The 17,889-nt window shown below is 42.7% G+C and overlaps 1 protein-coding gene across 3 annotated transcripts in view; it reads left to right on the forward strand.

The window, feature by feature from the left end:
* The window catches only part of CCND1 (cyclin D1), a 43,799-nt gene that overhangs the window by 10,937 nt on the left and 14,973 nt on the right, over window positions 1-17,889 (forward strand). For all 3 annotated transcript variants that reach the window (XM_044082540.1, XM_044082541.1, XM_044082542.1), the window contains exon 4: window positions 2,733-2,881. In XM_044082540.1, the coding sequence (XP_043938475.1) occupies window positions 2,733-2,881 (149 nt within the window). The remainder of the gene's footprint in view (window positions 1-2,732; window positions 2,882-17,889) is intronic.

The raw sequence follows: 17,889 nt of genomic DNA on the forward strand, positions 1-17,889 counted from the left end.
GGGGAATTTTGAAGGGATTAAGCAGTTTTACATGTCTAGTGTAGGTTGGGTGCCTGTATTTACAGGGATGGACCCCTTTTTTGTGGAGGGTACATTTACAAAATTGGGGCTGTGCAATGGTACAACCTCAAGCTTGTTTACTGCTGAAGAGTAGAGGTCATTGCTAATGGGATTGCACAGAGTGGTTACAAAAAGTACATCACCCCATCCAGAAGGTTTTGTTTGCTTTTTCCAATAGAGGTCATCAGTGGATCCTGTGATAAGAGAGAGAATGTTGTTAGGTTCTAGTGTTGTTGCCAAGACCTTTTATTGGAAGGCTTCATTCTAAGCAGTTGGCTCAAAAGATTAAGGCTACATGAGCTGTAGTCAAGTGTTTGATTCCCGTCCGCTTCCATTGCCTAACTGTGTGACTCTGAGCAAGTGACAGTCCGCTCCCAGGCTGAGTTTGAAAAAAGGTCCACATAGGTCAGTCCTGTACCCCAGGAAACAACTGGCCTTTTGTGCATCAAAGGAAAGGTGGCTAACGGATTTCTCTGTGAACTTGTTGGATAAGGAGTTCTGAGATTATGTTATTAAGGTGAGGTTTTAGTAAAAGTGTATGCTGGGATAACTAACTTTAGGGAGGATTTTGTTGTTGCTGCATTTTTTTATTGTCCTTGGTGAGAGTGCCAAAAGCATGATCATTTGTTTGGGATTAGTTGGTGGGTATTAAAATTGTGAAGGAGTAGAGCAAAGTAAAGCCAACATTGTTTTCATAATGCAGCAAGAAGTTTTGCATACATAGATATAAATTTATGTGTAAAAACAGAGTTATCTATATATAATTTGTGTGTATCTCTATAGACAGACATAGACTGTCTGCATTTAGCATGACGATTACATACTTCATAATGTGGGTGCAGTTGTTTGAGGCACAGACAGCAGGATTAGTGCCTTCACCTAATACACAGACAGATATAACTGGGGAAGTTGGGCAGAAGAGTCTAGCAAATGATTTGAGAAGGTTGAACAAGTAGGCAGAAAGGGAAAGGAACAGTTGTAAAGTGCAAGCCATTACAAGCATACGGTGAAGATTCATTTTTGGGAGGGGGTTAAAAGTAACAGTAGAGAGAAAAGCACACAGAAATGTGGTTGATAGCACCTGAAATAGGCTGCCATCAGCAGTAAGAGAAGAGGCCAAATGGCTCAGGGCAATAGGTTCCTAAAGCACAGAAGTAATGCTTTCACTGCCCAGGTCCTTGATCATACCACACCTTGAATCGAGAATGGGAGGGCATATAGTGTTGGTGCACGAGACCCTGTCCGGGAGAGTGGAAGGGCATATACTGTTGGTGCACGAGACCCTATCCGGGAGAATGGGAGGGCATATAGTGTTGGTGCATGAGACCCTATCCGGGAGAGTGGGAGGGCATATAGTGTTGGTGCACGAGACCCTATCTGGGAGAATGGGGAGGGCATATAGTGTTGGTGCATGAGACCCTATCCGGGAGAGTGGGAGGGCATATAGTGTTGGTGCACGAGACACTATCCGGGAGAGTGGGAGGGCATATAGTGTTGGTGCACGAGACACTATCCAGGAGAGTGGGAGGGCATATAGTGTTGGTGCACGAGACCCTATCCGGGAGAGTGGGAGGGCATATAGTGTTGGTGCACGAGACACTATCCGGGAGAGTGGGAGGGCATATAGTGTTGGTGCACGAGACACTATCCAGGAGAGTGGGAGGGCATATAGTGTTGGTGCACGAGACACTATCCGGGAGAGTGGGAGGGCATATAGTGTTGGTGGACAAGATCCTATCCAGGAGATGTGAAACGGTCATTCTGAATAGGGAGCACAAAGTGAGAAGGGAGGCCAGATAGCAGATTGTAGAAATCATTTACTCCCTCCTTTATGAAAAATGTTTAATTTTGCAGACATCATTTGTTGACTCTTGGAGAGACTTTCCAGAGTAGATGTGGAGAGTGAGCACAATGTACGTTGTTTAAGACCACGGGAGAAGACTTGGGAAAGGTGGGAAGGCTGATTAAAAGACTTGCGGAATTTGAATGCATTTAAGAACAAACTTGACCTCAAGCAACTTTTGTTGTGCTAATTTGCAGATATGCTGTACTGCAATTAAACTTTGGGTGTGTTGTTTATCTGGTATCTGTAAGAGAAAAAAAAAGCCCATGGAATTTACCAAGAAGAAATTTCTCTGGTACCCTGACCAGATTAGCTCAAGGTTCCCCTGCGGATGTAGGTTGGGGGGGGGGTTATGCTCCAAGTTGAACCAACCTAGTCAAGAATAGTAAACGTGTGTACTGAAATGTTCATCGTGTGTATGTATATATATACATATATATATATATATATATATATATATGTGTATATATATATATATATATATATATATATATATATGTATATATATATATATATATATATATATATATATATATATACAAGAAACTAAACCCCTTCTGAACTCCTGTAGGATATGCAAACATGATTTGTTTCTTTGTACATTTCCTCTCATAGGTTTGTTCCTCTTTTTTTAGGATGTTTTTTTTTAAGTTCAAGCAACACGTAGATGGCAGGGTTCAGTAGTACTGATGTGTTTCCTGGAGGAAAGGTCATTTAACAGTCTGATAAAACACATATTTCTTTATCTAGTTTTGCTTTTTATTTTGTACACATTATAAGATGCCATTTGGACAGCTGTGTTGTATATCTTATTCATTTTGTTTTGCAGATGCTAAGTTCGTTTCCAATCCGCCATCAATGATCGCAGCTGGTAGTGTAGTCGCTGCTGTGCAGGGCCTTCACCTCGGAGACGGCAGTAGCACGCTTTCTTCTCCGAAACTAACAGAGTTCTTATCACAAGTCATCAAGTGTGACTCGGTAAGTGTTGCAGCACAGTTGTAAGACCACTGACTTCATACGAATAGCAAAAACCCTGCTGTTAGAAGATATGGGCTTCTGCTTTTTGTATTAAGTGTGTTGGAGAGGGGAAAGAACAGTAGAGATGAGTGTTTTGTTTGTTTGTGTTTTATGAGTTAGCATCTCAGAAGGGTAATTAAGGTGGCAGGAGTGGGACAGACCAACTTCAAACTGATGCAAAACTTTTATGGTAGAGGGGGGTATTGTTACTGTGCGGCCAGGCTCCTGGCGTCTTGCATAATCTCTCCATCCACAACCCTTTTTTTTCTCATTTTTGCTTATGCGCTCAGGATATCACTTTAACGGTGGCATTCATCTACAGCCAAGGTTTACACTGCTGGGTAGCTAGCTCTCCCATGGTAGTTCTTCCACACCACACACTCGCATGCACAATCACACCTGTGGTCAATTTAGGGTATCCAGTCCACCTCCTACATGTCTTTGACATGTAGGAGGAAACTGGAGCAGCCACTGGAAACCCACACAAAGGGAGAAAATGCAGACTCTGCACAGAAAGTACCCCAGCTAAGAATTGAAGCAGGGAACCTTTTACTGTGAGGCGACAACACTAGCCGCCGCACCACTGTGACCTTTATCTTAATATTTAAGTAGAAACTAACACATTAACATTTAACTTTTTTGAAGAATTTTTAATATTGGTGTTGTGCTTTTATATGACAGATATACATACTTATGTTTAGGTGCACCCCAGAAAGTAGGTTGGTAGTCTGCACCTGCTGTCTGACAGGTTACTTACCTGGGGTGTTCTAGTTGGACAGGTTTACTGCTGGGGGGAGAGAGTGTTGTTCGCCTCTCTGAAAAGCAATTTTTTTGCCAAAATAGCATAGTTTTATTCTTGTGTGTGTGTGTCTTGCTTTGTTGGTTTTGTCCCTCTGCATGTTTTGTGCTTTGTTGGTTTTGTTCCGCTATATGTGTGTGTGTGTGTCGTACTTCATTGGTTTTGTTCCACTGTGTGTCATACTTTGGTTTTATTGCGCTGGGTTTCGGTTTTGTTCCTCTGTGTATGTATGTGTGTTGCTTCATAGGTTTTGTGTCTGCGTGTGTGCACGCGCGCGAGAGATGGTTCACTGGTTTTGTTCTACTTTTGTGTGTGCGTGTATATCATGCTTATTTGGTTTAGTTCCTCTGCGTTTCGTTGGCTTTGTTCTGCTCTGTGTATTGTGCTTCTTTGGTATCCAACCGTTGTGTGTGCGTTTGTGTAGTGCTTCTTTGGTTTTGTTCCACTGTGTTTGTGCATATGTGTCTTGCTTCATTGGCTTTGTTCTGGTGTGTGTGTTTCTTCCTACCTTGATATTGTTCTACTGTGAGTATGTGTGTCTTGCTTCATTGGCTTTGTTCTGGTGTGTGTGTTTCTTCCTACCTTGATGTTCTACTGTGAGTGTGTGTGTTATGCTTCACTGGCTTTGTTCTGGTGTGTGTGTGTTTCTTCCTACCTTGATGTTGTTCTACTGTGAATATGTGTGTCTTGCTTCATTGGCTTCGTTCTGGTGTGTGTGTTTCTTCCTACCTTGATGTTGTTCTACTGTGAGTATGTGTGTCTTTGCTTCATTGGCTTTGTTCTGGTGTGTGTGTGTGTGTGTGTGTGTGTGTGTGTGTGTGTGTGTGTGTGTGTGTGTGTGTGTGTGTTTCTTCCTACCTTGATGTTGTTCTACTGTGAGTATGTGTGTCTTGCTTCATTGGCTTTGTTCTGGTGTGTGTGTGTGTGTGTGTGTGTGTGTGTGTGTGTGTGTGTGTGTGTGTGTGTGTGTGTGTTTCTTCCTACCTACCTTGATGTTGTTCTACTGTGTGAGTATGTGTGTCTTGCTTCATTGGCTTTGTTCTGGTGTGTGTGTCTCTTCCTACCTTGATGTTGTTCTACTGTGAGTATGTGTGTCTTTGCTTCATTGGTTTTGTTCTGGTGTGTGTGTGTGTGTGTGTGTGTGTGTGTTTCTTCCTACCTTGATGTTGTTCTACTGTGTGAGTATGTGTGTCTTGCTTCATTGGCTTTGTTCTGGTGTGTGTGTGTGTGTGTGTGTGTGTGTGTGTGTGTGTGTGTGTGTGTGTGTGTGTGTTTCTTCCTACCTTGATGTTGTTCTACTGTGAGTATGTGTGTTATGCTTCATTGATTTTCATTGGTTTTGTTCCTGTGTGTGTCAGTCTGCTTTGGTTTTGTTCCTGTGTGTGTGGTGTTTCTTTGGTTTTGTTCCACTGTTTGTATGTATCCTGCTTATTTGGTGGTGTTCTTCTGTGTTAATTGGCCGTGTTCTGGTGTGTGTGTGTCATGCTTTGTTGGTTTTGTTCCGCTGTACGTGTGTCGTGGCTCACTGGTTTTATTCTGGTGTGTGTGTGTGTGTGTGTGTGTGTGTGTGTGTGTGTGTGTGTGTGTGTGTGTCATGCATCATTTGTTTCGAGTGTGTGTGTGTGTGTGTGTTCTGCTTTTTTTGGTTTTGTTCCACTGTGTGTGTTGTGCTAAGTTGGTGACATCCTGTTCCTCTCTGAGAATTTTGAAAAAGCTTTAAGTTCATGTTTTTGACAGGAAGTGATAAAAGTATAGCAAAAAATGTTTTGACTTAAAATTAGCAGCTAAAATTCATTGTTCCATGCTGCATTGACACGTGGAGTCCAGTGTTTTTGATGGAACGGTAAGAAAGAGGCAATGAGTGGAGGTTTTTTAAATGGTGTGCTGATATAAAAAAAACTGTGCTTTGTGGAGTTTGATGCAGTTGGATTTTTTTGGATGTACTGCAGACCACTTAAGGGTTCCTTATTTTGTAGGAAGGTTCCTGTTTGGAGGCCTGGTTTACTCCTTTACACAATTTTCTGACCCCCTCCCCCCAATTTTTGAAACTGCCTAGTACAGAGAAAACTACATTTCCAACATACTATAATACCAATAATTTAAAGAAAGAGGATGCACATATTTACAGGGAAATGTAAATGAGGTGTGGTAGAATTTGTCAATACAGTTAGTCTACAGATGCGACACTTTGCGCTTGTATTTTCTGTCATGGTTGTCGCTCTGTTTTAAACATATTTATGCTAATTAGATGTCCACATTTTTAGCTGGGTGTGCATACTTTCAAGGGCTGTTCCTGTTTTCAGTGTCTCCAGCTTGAGGGTTATGTCTGACTGTTAAAAAGGAAGTGTTTTATTATGTAAGGAATTTAAGTTATTCAGAAAACCTTTAGTTAGTGCAGAGCATTCAAGGACATACCATGTTGCTAGTAGATGCTGATAATACATTTCATGATGAGATATTTAATTGATCAGTTTCATAATTTATAGTACATTTAAAAAAATAAACTTTTTTGAACTGGTCATAAATTTAATTGTCAAAGGTGAGACTGACTTATATGTATACATATATAGTGTCTCAAACTTGGTTGGTATTTTGAAATGAGATATTGGCCAGCAGGCTTACTCAGTAATCTTGGAAGGTGTTGTGCAATCTGTTACATTTTCTGTTACTGACGCTTACGTTTAATATTGGATTCGCCTTCATCCTTCACTTGAGGGAGAAGAGCATTCAGTACCTGTATCACCCCCCTCCAAAAAAAAAGCAGTCTCTTTCAATATCTAGGCTGCTACCCAGACCCAGGTCAGCTGAGTGGTGGTCTCTCTGTGTTGCACAGACAGCTGTATTTCTTAGTTTGTTCACAAAATAGTAACAGATTTTTCTTTTAATTGGGTTTCCTGTGGTATTTTGTGTACTTCCTCTTTTCCCTTCATTTCTTGGAAGTGATACTTTGTCCTACTACATTTTTATATTTTAATGCTGACCATGACCTAGAAAACTTGAAGCAGTAAGAAGGATTCCACTAGTGTTTGCCTACTGCCAGTAGCAGTTGTGCTGCTGGTTTCTTTGGTGTGTTTCCGTGGTCCCGGAAGCTCAGGTTAGTACCTATAGTGGTGCACTGGTATTTCTAGCCGTAAAGCATGTCTGTTAGACCAGATTTGCCATCAGCACATGCGTTGCAGAACATTAAGATGCTCACTTGAATGTCTTCCACTCCACTGACAGTTACTCTCTTCATAAAGGAGTTGCTGCATGTCAGCCTGTTTGCAGAATTTCTTCAACTTCTTGAACCATTGCTAACCAGTGAGAACTGGGCATCACTGCGCAACCTGTTTCTAAGTACACAGAGTAGAAATCCTCCCTGTCAGTTGTGCAAATTCTGACGCTTTGAAAAATGAAATGCAATTCCAGCGGAGTAACAGCAAGTTGTGAAACTCATTGTTTTCAAGCATTCTTGGAGGGGGTCTGCACCTTTGTATCCCTGTATCTTAACTGCAAGATTGTTATACCTTGAAATAGGAAACTCTGCACCAAGATACCACAGTGTCGGAGTTGGTTTGTATTACTTCATTCAGACATGCACGTCTGAGGACTTTACATTCTTGGACATTCAGAAGCAGCCAGAATAGAAACAGTTGTAGAATTGGTTCTTTGTGCACCCCCAGTTTAATTTATAACTTGTGTCTTGGTAAGTATCTGTTCAGTTGTTTCTGCAGTACAGCTTTTGACCTGTGCTGTAACTGATCGGCTGCCAGAAAGGAATAGGGCGATCGGCAACATGGAAGACCTGGGGAAAGTCTAGAAACAAGCCGCAGTGTCAAGGTTTTTGCCACACATGAATTATCTATAATGGATTAGTTTAATGCAGCAGTTGTGTGCTGTAGCCCAGCTAGAATTGTTACTGGGGGTTATTGCACAGTGTTGGTGCTGGTTATTGCACAGCGTTAGCACTGGTTAGGTAGCTGGTTATTGCACAGCATTAGTACTGGTTAGGTAGCTAGTTACTGCACAGCATTAATATTGGTTAAGTAGATAGTTATTGCACAGCGTTAATACTGGTTAGGTAGCTGTTTTTTGCACGGCATTAGCACTGGTTGGATAGCTGGTTATTTGCACAGCATTAGCACTGGTTATTGCATGGCGTTAACACTGGTTAGGTAGCTGGTTATTGCACGGCGTTAGCACTGGTTAGGTAGCTGTTTTTTGCACGGCATTAGCACTGGTTATTGTAGGGCGTTAGCACTGGTTGGGTAGCTGGTTATTGCACGGCATTAGCACTGGTTATTGCACGGCGTTACCACTGGTTGGGTAGCTGGTTATTGCACAGCATTAGCACTGGTTATTGCACGGTGTTAGCACTGGTTGGGTAGCTGGTTATTGCACGACGTTAGCACTGGTTAGGTAGCTGTTTTTTTGCACGGCGTTAGCACTGGTTATTGCAGGGCGTTAGCACTGGTTGGGTAGCTGGTTATTGCACAGCATTAGCACTGGTTATTGCACGGCGTTAGCACTGGTTGGGTAGCTTGTTATTACACAGCATTCGCACTGGTTTGGTAGCTGGTTATTGCACAGCATTAGCACTGGTTATTGCATGACATTAGCACTGGTTGGGTAGCTGGTTATTGCACAGCATTAGCACTGGTTATTGCACGGCATTAGCACTGGTTTGGTAGCTTGTTATTACACAGCGTTCGCACTGGTTGGGTAGCTGGTTATTGCACAGCATTAGCACTGGTTATTGCACGGCATTAGCACTATTTGGGTAGCTGGTTATTGCACAGCATTAGCACTGGTTAGGTAGCTTGTTATTACACAGCGTTCGCACTGGTTGGGTAGCTGGTTATTGCACAGCGTTGGCACTGGTCAAGTAGCTGATGAGCTAGAAGTGGCTGATTCATATAGGCTATCTGCCCGAGGGCATTTTCAAGCCTAGCCAGAGTGTGTCTGCTTTCGCCGCCCCATTGATTAATTAACTGAGCCTCTGTCAAGCAGAGCCAATGAAGTGATCCCAGGGGTGTATTTTCTGTTACCCATCCACTTGTCAAGGCTTCTCTTGAAGAGTGTTAGTGAGTGGCTCTGCCTAATGTAGTTAGGAATTTTGTTCCTAAGCATGGGCAGTCTCTGTGACAGGAATCTATCCCTCCAGCATATTCTATTTATTGTTGTGGAGAGGTTTAGCTCACTAGAGCGTGTGGTTTACAGTGACTTTGGATTTCTTTATATGGAGCATGTCCATCAATTCTGAGTTGGACATGGCTTTGTAAGTCGGGCAGAGATCACCTCTGAGTAAGCGATATGCCACTGAGTGCAGCTGGAGATTTTCCAGTCGGGCTGCATAGGAAATATGTTTGAGGCCAGTAATCCTCTTGGTGAGGTGCTTTTGTGGTCTTTCCAGCTGTGGAAGTGTCTTGTGAGGTACATCCCAAATGGGGCATTGTACTCTATGATGGGTCTGATGACTAGTAGAGGGGCACTATAACCTCTTTATTTCTAGATGCGAACCCCTTAGTAATTAGATGGGCCACATAGAAGGATTCCCTAACTACCTTGGCAATACGATTGTCACAGGAGAGATTACTATCTACCTGGGTCCCCAGATCTCGTATTTCCCCTTCTGTATTAAGGGGGCTGCCACCTATGTGGTAATTCGTGGGCGTTTTGTTTTTCCCAAACGGGATGACTATGTATTTTTTGGCATTTAGCTTGAGGCCATGACTTTGACAGCAGGTGTCTGTCTCAGTAAGACCTTTTTGAAGGATGTCCGTGTCTGATTCGTTCCACAACCTTAGTTGGTAGGTGACCGTAGGTACAGGTGTGTAATTTTTAATCTTGTGCTGTTCCACTTTTTTATAAGGGAAGATAAATCTTGGAATATTTTCTGCTAGTTGGCATATGTGAATCCTGTACCATTTTAATCAACATTGTGACTTTTTTCCCAGTTGATGATGTATCTTGTCTTTTAAAGGCTAGGGGAAATTGCTGCACAAGTGTGAACAGTGTTGCTTTGTTTTCCAGAAGTTTCTTCACTTCTGATACTTTGCATAATGAGGAGTAGAATCTAGGATGAATACCTATCCTCTTGGTTACACAATGTATTTGTGCAGATATTTTTGATGAGTGTCTAATATAAAACAAAATTACTTACAAAACTTACTCTAAAAGTGCTTTCTCACATACCCGCTTTGGTACTGCAGTGCCACGTCCGACTTTTTTAGAAAGAAGAAGAAAACAGTAAGAGAGTAACGAGCGTGAGTGCAGGTTGTTGTTCAGATTTGACTGAAATCTGCACTTTAAAAAGTTCATTTAAGAGCTAGAAGGTTGCAGAGTTAATCGTTTAACTTGGAGCATGTTTAGATCGTGTGGTTATCAAATAATTGAGAAACTGTTTAACATGAAAGTTTGTATCCGTTTTGTTTAATATGTAAATGTTGTGATTTCCCTGTGAGTTATACGGTGGAATCAGTTTGAATCGCACAAAATGTCTGCCCTTTTCGTTTAAAGACGCAGTCCTCCGTTATAAGCTGTACGTCCTATTTCATGTACCTGCCATCGTTCCATAAGAGAGGCATTCGGACATCAGACGGAAGGGTAACGTACACCACTCTTAATTTTCTTCATTATACAAGTTAATGAAAACACCAAATCTGCTTGACCAAAAAAACAAATCAAAGCCTACAGTTAAATACAAAATCCAGATTAATAGATTAACATGCTCTAAGGTGTGGTTATTAAAGAGCATGCTCGTGGTACTGGGGGATGTTATCAGATAATAAAATGCACCCTGTCATGTGGCTTACTGTCTGATGAGCATGCTTGTGGTACTGGGGGATGTTACCCGATAATAAAACGCACCCTGTCATGTGGCTTACTGTCTGATAAAGAGCATGCTCATGGTACTGGGGGATGTTATTATTGCTTATCAGATAGCCTCAGTGATCACTCCCCAACATTCCTACTCAAAAAATACCTATACCAAGCTAAACCTATCATCTACCGTCAAATACATAAAAAACTAAACTTCAACCCACTCACATTCATCTCATCCCTCAAAGAATGCAACTGGCATCCTCTAAAGTATCTCAGTCTTGATGACGCAGTTGAATTTTTTTAATACTACCTTCCTGAACATCCTTAATTACCATGCCCCCATAAGATTTTCCAGAACCAAAGCACAACCCTCCCCATGACTACAGAAATCCACTAAGTCAGAAATGAAAAACAGGGATAAAGCCTGGGAGCACTGTCGCAAAACCAAAACCCCCACAGCTAGACAGAAATTCCTAGAACTATGCAATAGATTCAAAAAGCTAATAAAACAGGACAAATTCCAATACTACCAGTCTGCCCTAGACTCCTCACAACACAGCCCCAAACAATTCTGGTCCTCTATAAACTCCATCCTCCACCCAGGTAAAGTCAGTACCCCTCCTCCTAACATCCCTCACTCCTCAGAAAATATTGCTACCTCATTCAACACACACTTCACCCAAACCATACTATCACTAACTAAACAACACAACCCCCCTCCCGTCCAACCCACACCTCCAACTAGTAATCTCCCCACTGCCTTCTCTTTTTCTCCTGTACCTACCTCCAACATAAAAAAAACTCTTAACTAAACTTAAACCCACCAAATTAGCAGCAGACAACCTCCCAAGTGAATACCTACAAAATCGCAGCTGATGCCCTGGCCTACCCAGTATCCATCTTGATTAACCGATCTCTGTCAGAAAGTTACGTTCCCACACTGTGGAAAGTATCACATATAATTCCCCTCCACAAAGGCGGACCTTCCGCAGAACTAACCAATTACCGCCTCATAGCTATTCTCTCTCCACTCTCCAAAATACTAGAGAGATGCATACACTCTCAGGTCTCAGACTACCTCCTTTAACAACCTCCTTTCCAGTACTCAGCATGGTTTCCGACCAAACCATAGCACCACCACTGCCTTACTCTCCTTTACTAACACTATCCTTCAGCATAAAAACAATGGCTATCTCTCCTCTGCTACTTTCCTAGACCTATCTAAAGCATTTGACATGGTCCCACACAAACAACTTATCTCTATCCTCAATAACCTATCCTTCTCACAATCGGTCACCAACTGGTTTCAGAGTTACCTGTCTGACCGCCAACAATCCGTTGTATGGCAGAATGACATATCTCCCCAACTACCTGTCTCCATAGGGGTTTCCCAAGGATCCATCCTTGGACCCCTACTCTTCTCTGTTTATACCAATAATCTAGCCTCTGCCACCAAACATGGCACACTCATACAATACACAGATGACTAGACCATTATCTGCTCAGACCAGTCCCTACCAAAACTGCAAAAAGTCACACAGGAAGCCTTTTCCTCTATTGAAACATGGTTATCCGATGCCCAGTTAATACTCGACCCAAACAAAACTAAACTACTCCTCTTCCAACCCACCAAACATACTCAAAACAACTCTCACTTTAACATCACGGCAAAAGACAACACCACTATATACCCAACTGAACACACCAAATTGCTAGGAGTGGAAATAGACAATAAACTAAAATTTGACATTCACATATCCATGACTATACAAAAAGTCCACAAAAAACTAGGAGCGTTATACAGAAATAAGCAACTTCTCACCAAAGCAGCAAAGATTTCAATAGCAAATTCCCACCTTATCTCCACCCTACTTTATGCCTCTCCAATATATCCCAACCTAAGGCAATGTGAGCTAAACAAGCTAGAGACCTGCTATAACAAAATTGCCAAATTCGCCACAGGGGCATCCTACCGTAGTCACCACTCTCTCTCACTTGCGAACTGGGCTGGCTTGAACTCCCTCACCTCCTTCAATGGTATCAACTCTCACTCTCCCACAAACTAGTAAACCATCCACTAAATGTCCCATCCCTCCAGAATCTACTCCAACCCTATCGCACCACCAGACCACTAAGATCCAGCAACACAAATCACTTGCAGATCACTAAAGCCAATAACTCTGCTGGTGAAGCACTATTCTCTTGCACCATAGCCAAATTATGGAACTCCCTCCCACCCACAATTACCTCCGTACCATCATGCACCCACTTCAAAACTTTACTAAAAGCGCACCTAAAAACATGCTGGCTATGCCCTTGCAACTCGCACTCTTAATGTCATCCACCCCATCCAACCACTACCTTTCTTTCCACTCCACTAACTACCTTGATTATAGCAAGCTTAGATGCTCATAAGCCTAGTACTTATTATACAGCAGGAACTTCTCATTGTAACATTTGTTAATGTCTGTTATGTACTTCACAGATAAAGATTCTAGTTGTCTACTGATGTGTACTATGTTCTTCATCTGTAAACATGTTGTAAGTAATTGCTATGTTAAATTGTTAATCGCTGTGTAATTCAATGTAACTACTGTCTGTTTATTTTACTGTGGAGCTTTTCTCCCCGGGCCTCCGCTGAAAATGGACCTGCGTCCAGTCGGACACTCCCGGTCAACAAATTTAAATAAATAAATAAAAATAATAAAATGCACCCTGTCATGTGGCTTACTGTCTGATAAAGAGCGTGCTTGTGGTACTGGGGGATGTTATCCGATAATAAACCGCGCCCTGTCATGTGGCTTACTGTCTGATAAAGAGCGTGCTTGTGGTACTGGGGGATGTTATCCGATAATAAACCGCACCCTGTCATATGGTTTGCTGTCTGATAAAGAGCATGCTCCTGGTACTGGGGGATGTTATCCAATAAAACACACCATGCCTGTTTTACTTATGTATTGGTATATAGTGGTAAGTGTTTTATGCTTCTAATACATAATGTTTGGTGCTGTTAAGTAAGATATGTTAGCAGTTTCACTTTTGGTACCATTTCTCGACTCTGATGCTAGTAGGGAGTTTATTTACCATTTGCTGACCAGAGCAGAGCACTGATCCAGGTTGATTATTTTCAGGCTTAGCCCAGGAAAAGCGAGGACACAATAGTAGCGTCCAGTAAAGTTAAGGAGTACAAATACAGTATTAAGCCTGCAGTAATACAGAGCATCTACTGTAATATGTGTTGCAGTATTATTAGAGCTTGCAGATTTCAAGGTGTTTTCAGGTCACTAACGTCCAGTAGTTGTCAGCTGCAGTGTTCACTGACCCCTTCAGATGCATCTGGGAGCAGTAACTGAGCTTTGACCTTTTTCCGGGGATTTATTTGTAGTGAATGAGCCTTACGTGCACAATTTTGTTTCAGTTTGAATGGTTACTAATTATGCTTTCTGGGGTGGAGTTGAGTGACCTGAAACTTTTAAATGGTGAAGTTGTGCAGGGGTATCACGGTTGGCATGCCAGCTGCATCCTTGTGTGTGTTCTGTTTGGACTGTGGATGCTGTTTCTGAGGCAGGCTAGTTCGACAGTCTGGTATGTGTACGCTTTAAAAATTACATATAAGCAGATGTTCTTCATGTTTCACTGTTGCAGTCATTACATTTGGGTAATCCTACTGGCAGGTTTCCCTCAGTCGGACTGAATTCCAAAGTCCTGGGTCCTGCGTCGGCTGCTGTCGCCCCTTCCCTAACGTCAGGTCGTCAGGGGTATAAAAGATGCGGCCGACGCCTTTTTCTTTAGTCTTTCTTGCCGCGTGGTGCCCGAAGCAGAAGCAGTTCGTAAGTGCTGGTCAGCCGACTCCTGAAATTTTCGTGTTCGAGTTTCAGATCCGAAGTCTTCAATAAAGCTAAGAACCCCATTGGGGAAACTTTTTTTTTCTTGCTCCAGACCGATGTCTGAAAAAGTAAATAATTTTATTTCTTGTGGAAAGCAAATACCTCATAAGGATTTTCATTCTTACTGTATTTCTTGCCTAGGCCCTGATCACAACGTTTCTGGTACTCTGTTTTGTGCCAGATTTAACCAACGCACTATTAAGCTTCGGTATGATTTTGCTTTAAACTATTTTGGACGCCGGTTTAATTATCCAGAAATGTCGTCGGATAGCCATCTAACTACCGGAGTTCACAAAAAATGCAAATAAAAGAAGAGAGATAAACAACCAAGGCCCAAAACAGACGACAAAGCTTCTCCTAAGCCAGTTGCCGGTTCTCAGTGAGGTGCTTTTGCAGTCCCTGTCTCCCGCTACGTTAGAGTCACAGGCCGCTACCGACTCCCATGTGGAGTCGGCCATGCCACTGGAAACTCGAGGTATTGGAGCCTCGGATACTCTTCCTTCAGATGGGTCCGGAGCCGCTGAGCAGGCACCGGCTTCTGAGGATGTATTCAGACCTAAACATCTTTACATTAAACCGACTTCAGCTTCAAAGGCAAAGACTAAAGCACCTTCTAAAGCAAAGAAACAAACTCAAGAGCCACGTGGTCAGGCCTCTATGCCCAAAAATAGATGCTCAAAATGGCCGAAGACTTGATTTCCCAGGGGTTCCCATCCCCCTCCTGATAAGAGGCCTAGGCAAGAGACTGACTATGAATCTTCAGATCAGGTTTCCATTTCTTCTGATGTCTCCCCCCCCCCCCCCCATCTGGATTCTGATGCTGAAGAAACTATACCTTCAGCTTCTCCTCCAGAGGACTATTCTTTCGGGGAAACCTTGCATACCATTGGGGAAACCTTGCATACCATGAGGGAGCATTTCCACTGGGAGAGCCAAGATTTTTCAGAATCTAAAAAGAGGCTCAGGGATTTCCTTTTACAACCTCAACACTGGCCACTAGCCATTCCATGTGTGTTAGACATTGTAGATGTGTTTTCGGAGTCTAGTCTTACCCCTGATTCCTTACCTCCAGCTCCTGTTAAGCCTGACAGATATTACAGGGTTCCTGACTCTCAAAAATTCCTTTTTAAAAACCCTGCTGCAGACCCAGAAACTATTTCACACGGTCCCGAGGGAGTTAAGGCTTCCACTGCTAAAAACCCTACCCCCTCTGACAGAGATTCTAGGGCACTGGATAGGTGGGAAAAGGGTATACACATCTGCTACCTTGGCTATAAGGACCTTAAACTGTCAGTTTCATATGCTCACATATCCGCAACATGTCATGGCATTGCTTAAACAGAAAATGTTATTAAACTCTGAATGTGCAGAAAACAAGGAAATGCAGGATTTATTGCATGCAGCTGAACAAGTTGGAAGGCATACTTTGCAATGTGATTTTGATTCTTTGGAGGCCTCCTGCAGGGCCGCAGTTACGGGTCCTGTAATTAGGAGGCATGCTTTGTTAAAGGAACAAAATCTGCCTGATCATGTCAAAGTTAAATTATTAGATGCACCTTTACAGCATGATACTTTATTTGGTGTTAAGGCAGAAGAGGTGTTAAAGAAAATGGAGGACAAAGCTAAACTATGCAAACTGTCAAAAGATTTTTTACAAGTACAGACACCTAGGTTTAGTAGATACTGGCCAACAATGAATTGGTCCTTTCCTGTGTCAGACAGACCTCAAAGGGATAGACCCAGATGCCCTAGAGGCAGATCCCAGGCACAAGGGTCATAACAGGTCAAAGCAATGGGGTTCCTCTACCTCCAAAGTTGGATTCCTCTACCTCCAAAGTTGGAGAAGACAAATCTCAACCATACAGGAAACAGTCCCAATGACTTTCCCCTGCCTGCACCAAGCACTTATCTTCTGGCAGCACCCTTAGGGGGAAAATTATCACTTTTTTCTCAAAATTGGCACATCATAGCCCAGGACAAGTGGGTTCTAAATATCGTGTCACAAGGCCACAAGTTTCATTTCCATACCCTGCCAAAGGCAAACGGCTGGCCAGATCTGACAAAAAATCAATGGGCAGAGGCACAAAAAGAAGTCTCATCCCTCATGGACATGGGGGCAATTCAACAAGTACCAGAGCAAGAGCAGGGACAAGAATTTTACTCAAGACTGTTCTTGGTACCCAGAAAGGACAAGGCCTGGAGGCCGATACTGGACCTGTCTATTCTGAACACATTCCTGGATATACCAAAATTCAAGATGTTGATTTTGCAGCAGCTTCTGCCCATGTTGGGCAAGAACACTTGGCTTGTGACTTTAGACCTAAAAGAGGCATAGCTGCATGTCCCAATCAGACAAATATGCAGAAGATACCTCAGATTCAAGGCTGGCTCAGTGCATTACCAATTCTCTGCACTGCTCTTTGGCTTATCTACTGCACCCAGGGTCTTTACAAAGTGCCTGGCAGCAGTAATTTCATTTTGCAGACAAAGAGGAATACAAATATATCCTTACTTGGACGACTGTTTAATTCAAGCAGAGAACAAGGACATTGTTCTTCAGCATCTGGCGTTTGTAAAAGTCTTCTAACATGTCTAGGGTACACAGTCAACGAAAAGAAATCAAAACTTGTACCCTCTCAAGAGATAATATTCCTGGGTGCAACCTTAAATATAACTGCCCAGATGGCTTATCTCACGCCAGACAAACAAAGGCAACTGACTACCTATTTCAAAATGTTGGCAACAAAGGCCCAGTTATCTGCAAGAAAAATTCTGCAAGCTTTGAGCTTTATGGCATCCTGCATCCTACTAATTCCATATGCAAGACTGCATATGAGGAAACTACAATGGTACCCAAAAAGTGTTTGGACTCAACGTTGCCACAGCCTGGAAACTATGATTACTCTCATTCCCTGCCTGCAACAGGAGTTTCGTTGGTGGGCAAAGGCTTGTCACCAAAACAAGGGACAGCCATTCACATTACCCCCAAGCCAGGCAGACACTAACAACGGATGCATCAGATTATACCTGGGGGGGCCCACATGTCAGGAAGATGCATTCAGGGCACATGGGCCTCAAACCAAATGCATCTACATATCAATCAAAAAGAGATGCTAGCTGTTCAAAATGTCCCGACAGCCTTCAAGGACCTACTTCATCCAGGACAACTACTGATAAAGACAGACAACACCACGGTCATGTGGTATATAAACAAGCAGGGGGGCATGCATTCTTACCCCCTTTGCAGACTAGCCATGACTTTGTGGGACACAGCATTGACTCACCAAGTATATCTGCAGGCACAATTCCTGCCAGGAAGGAAAAATACTCTGGCAGACGAACTAAGTAGAAACCTCATGGATCCCCATGAGTGGCAGCATGATAACAAGGAAATGGGGACGCCCGGACATAGATCTATTTACCTCCCCTCACAACTACCAACTAAAAAGATTCTGCACAAGGATTTATCACAGACAAGC

This window comes from Protopterus annectens, chromosome 9.part0 (genome assembly GCF_019279795.1).
Source record: "Protopterus annectens isolate FY-2018-M chromosome 9.part0, PAN1.0, whole genome shotgun sequence".
NCBI lineage: Eukaryota > Metazoa > Chordata > Ceratodontiformes > Protopteridae > Protopterus > Protopterus annectens.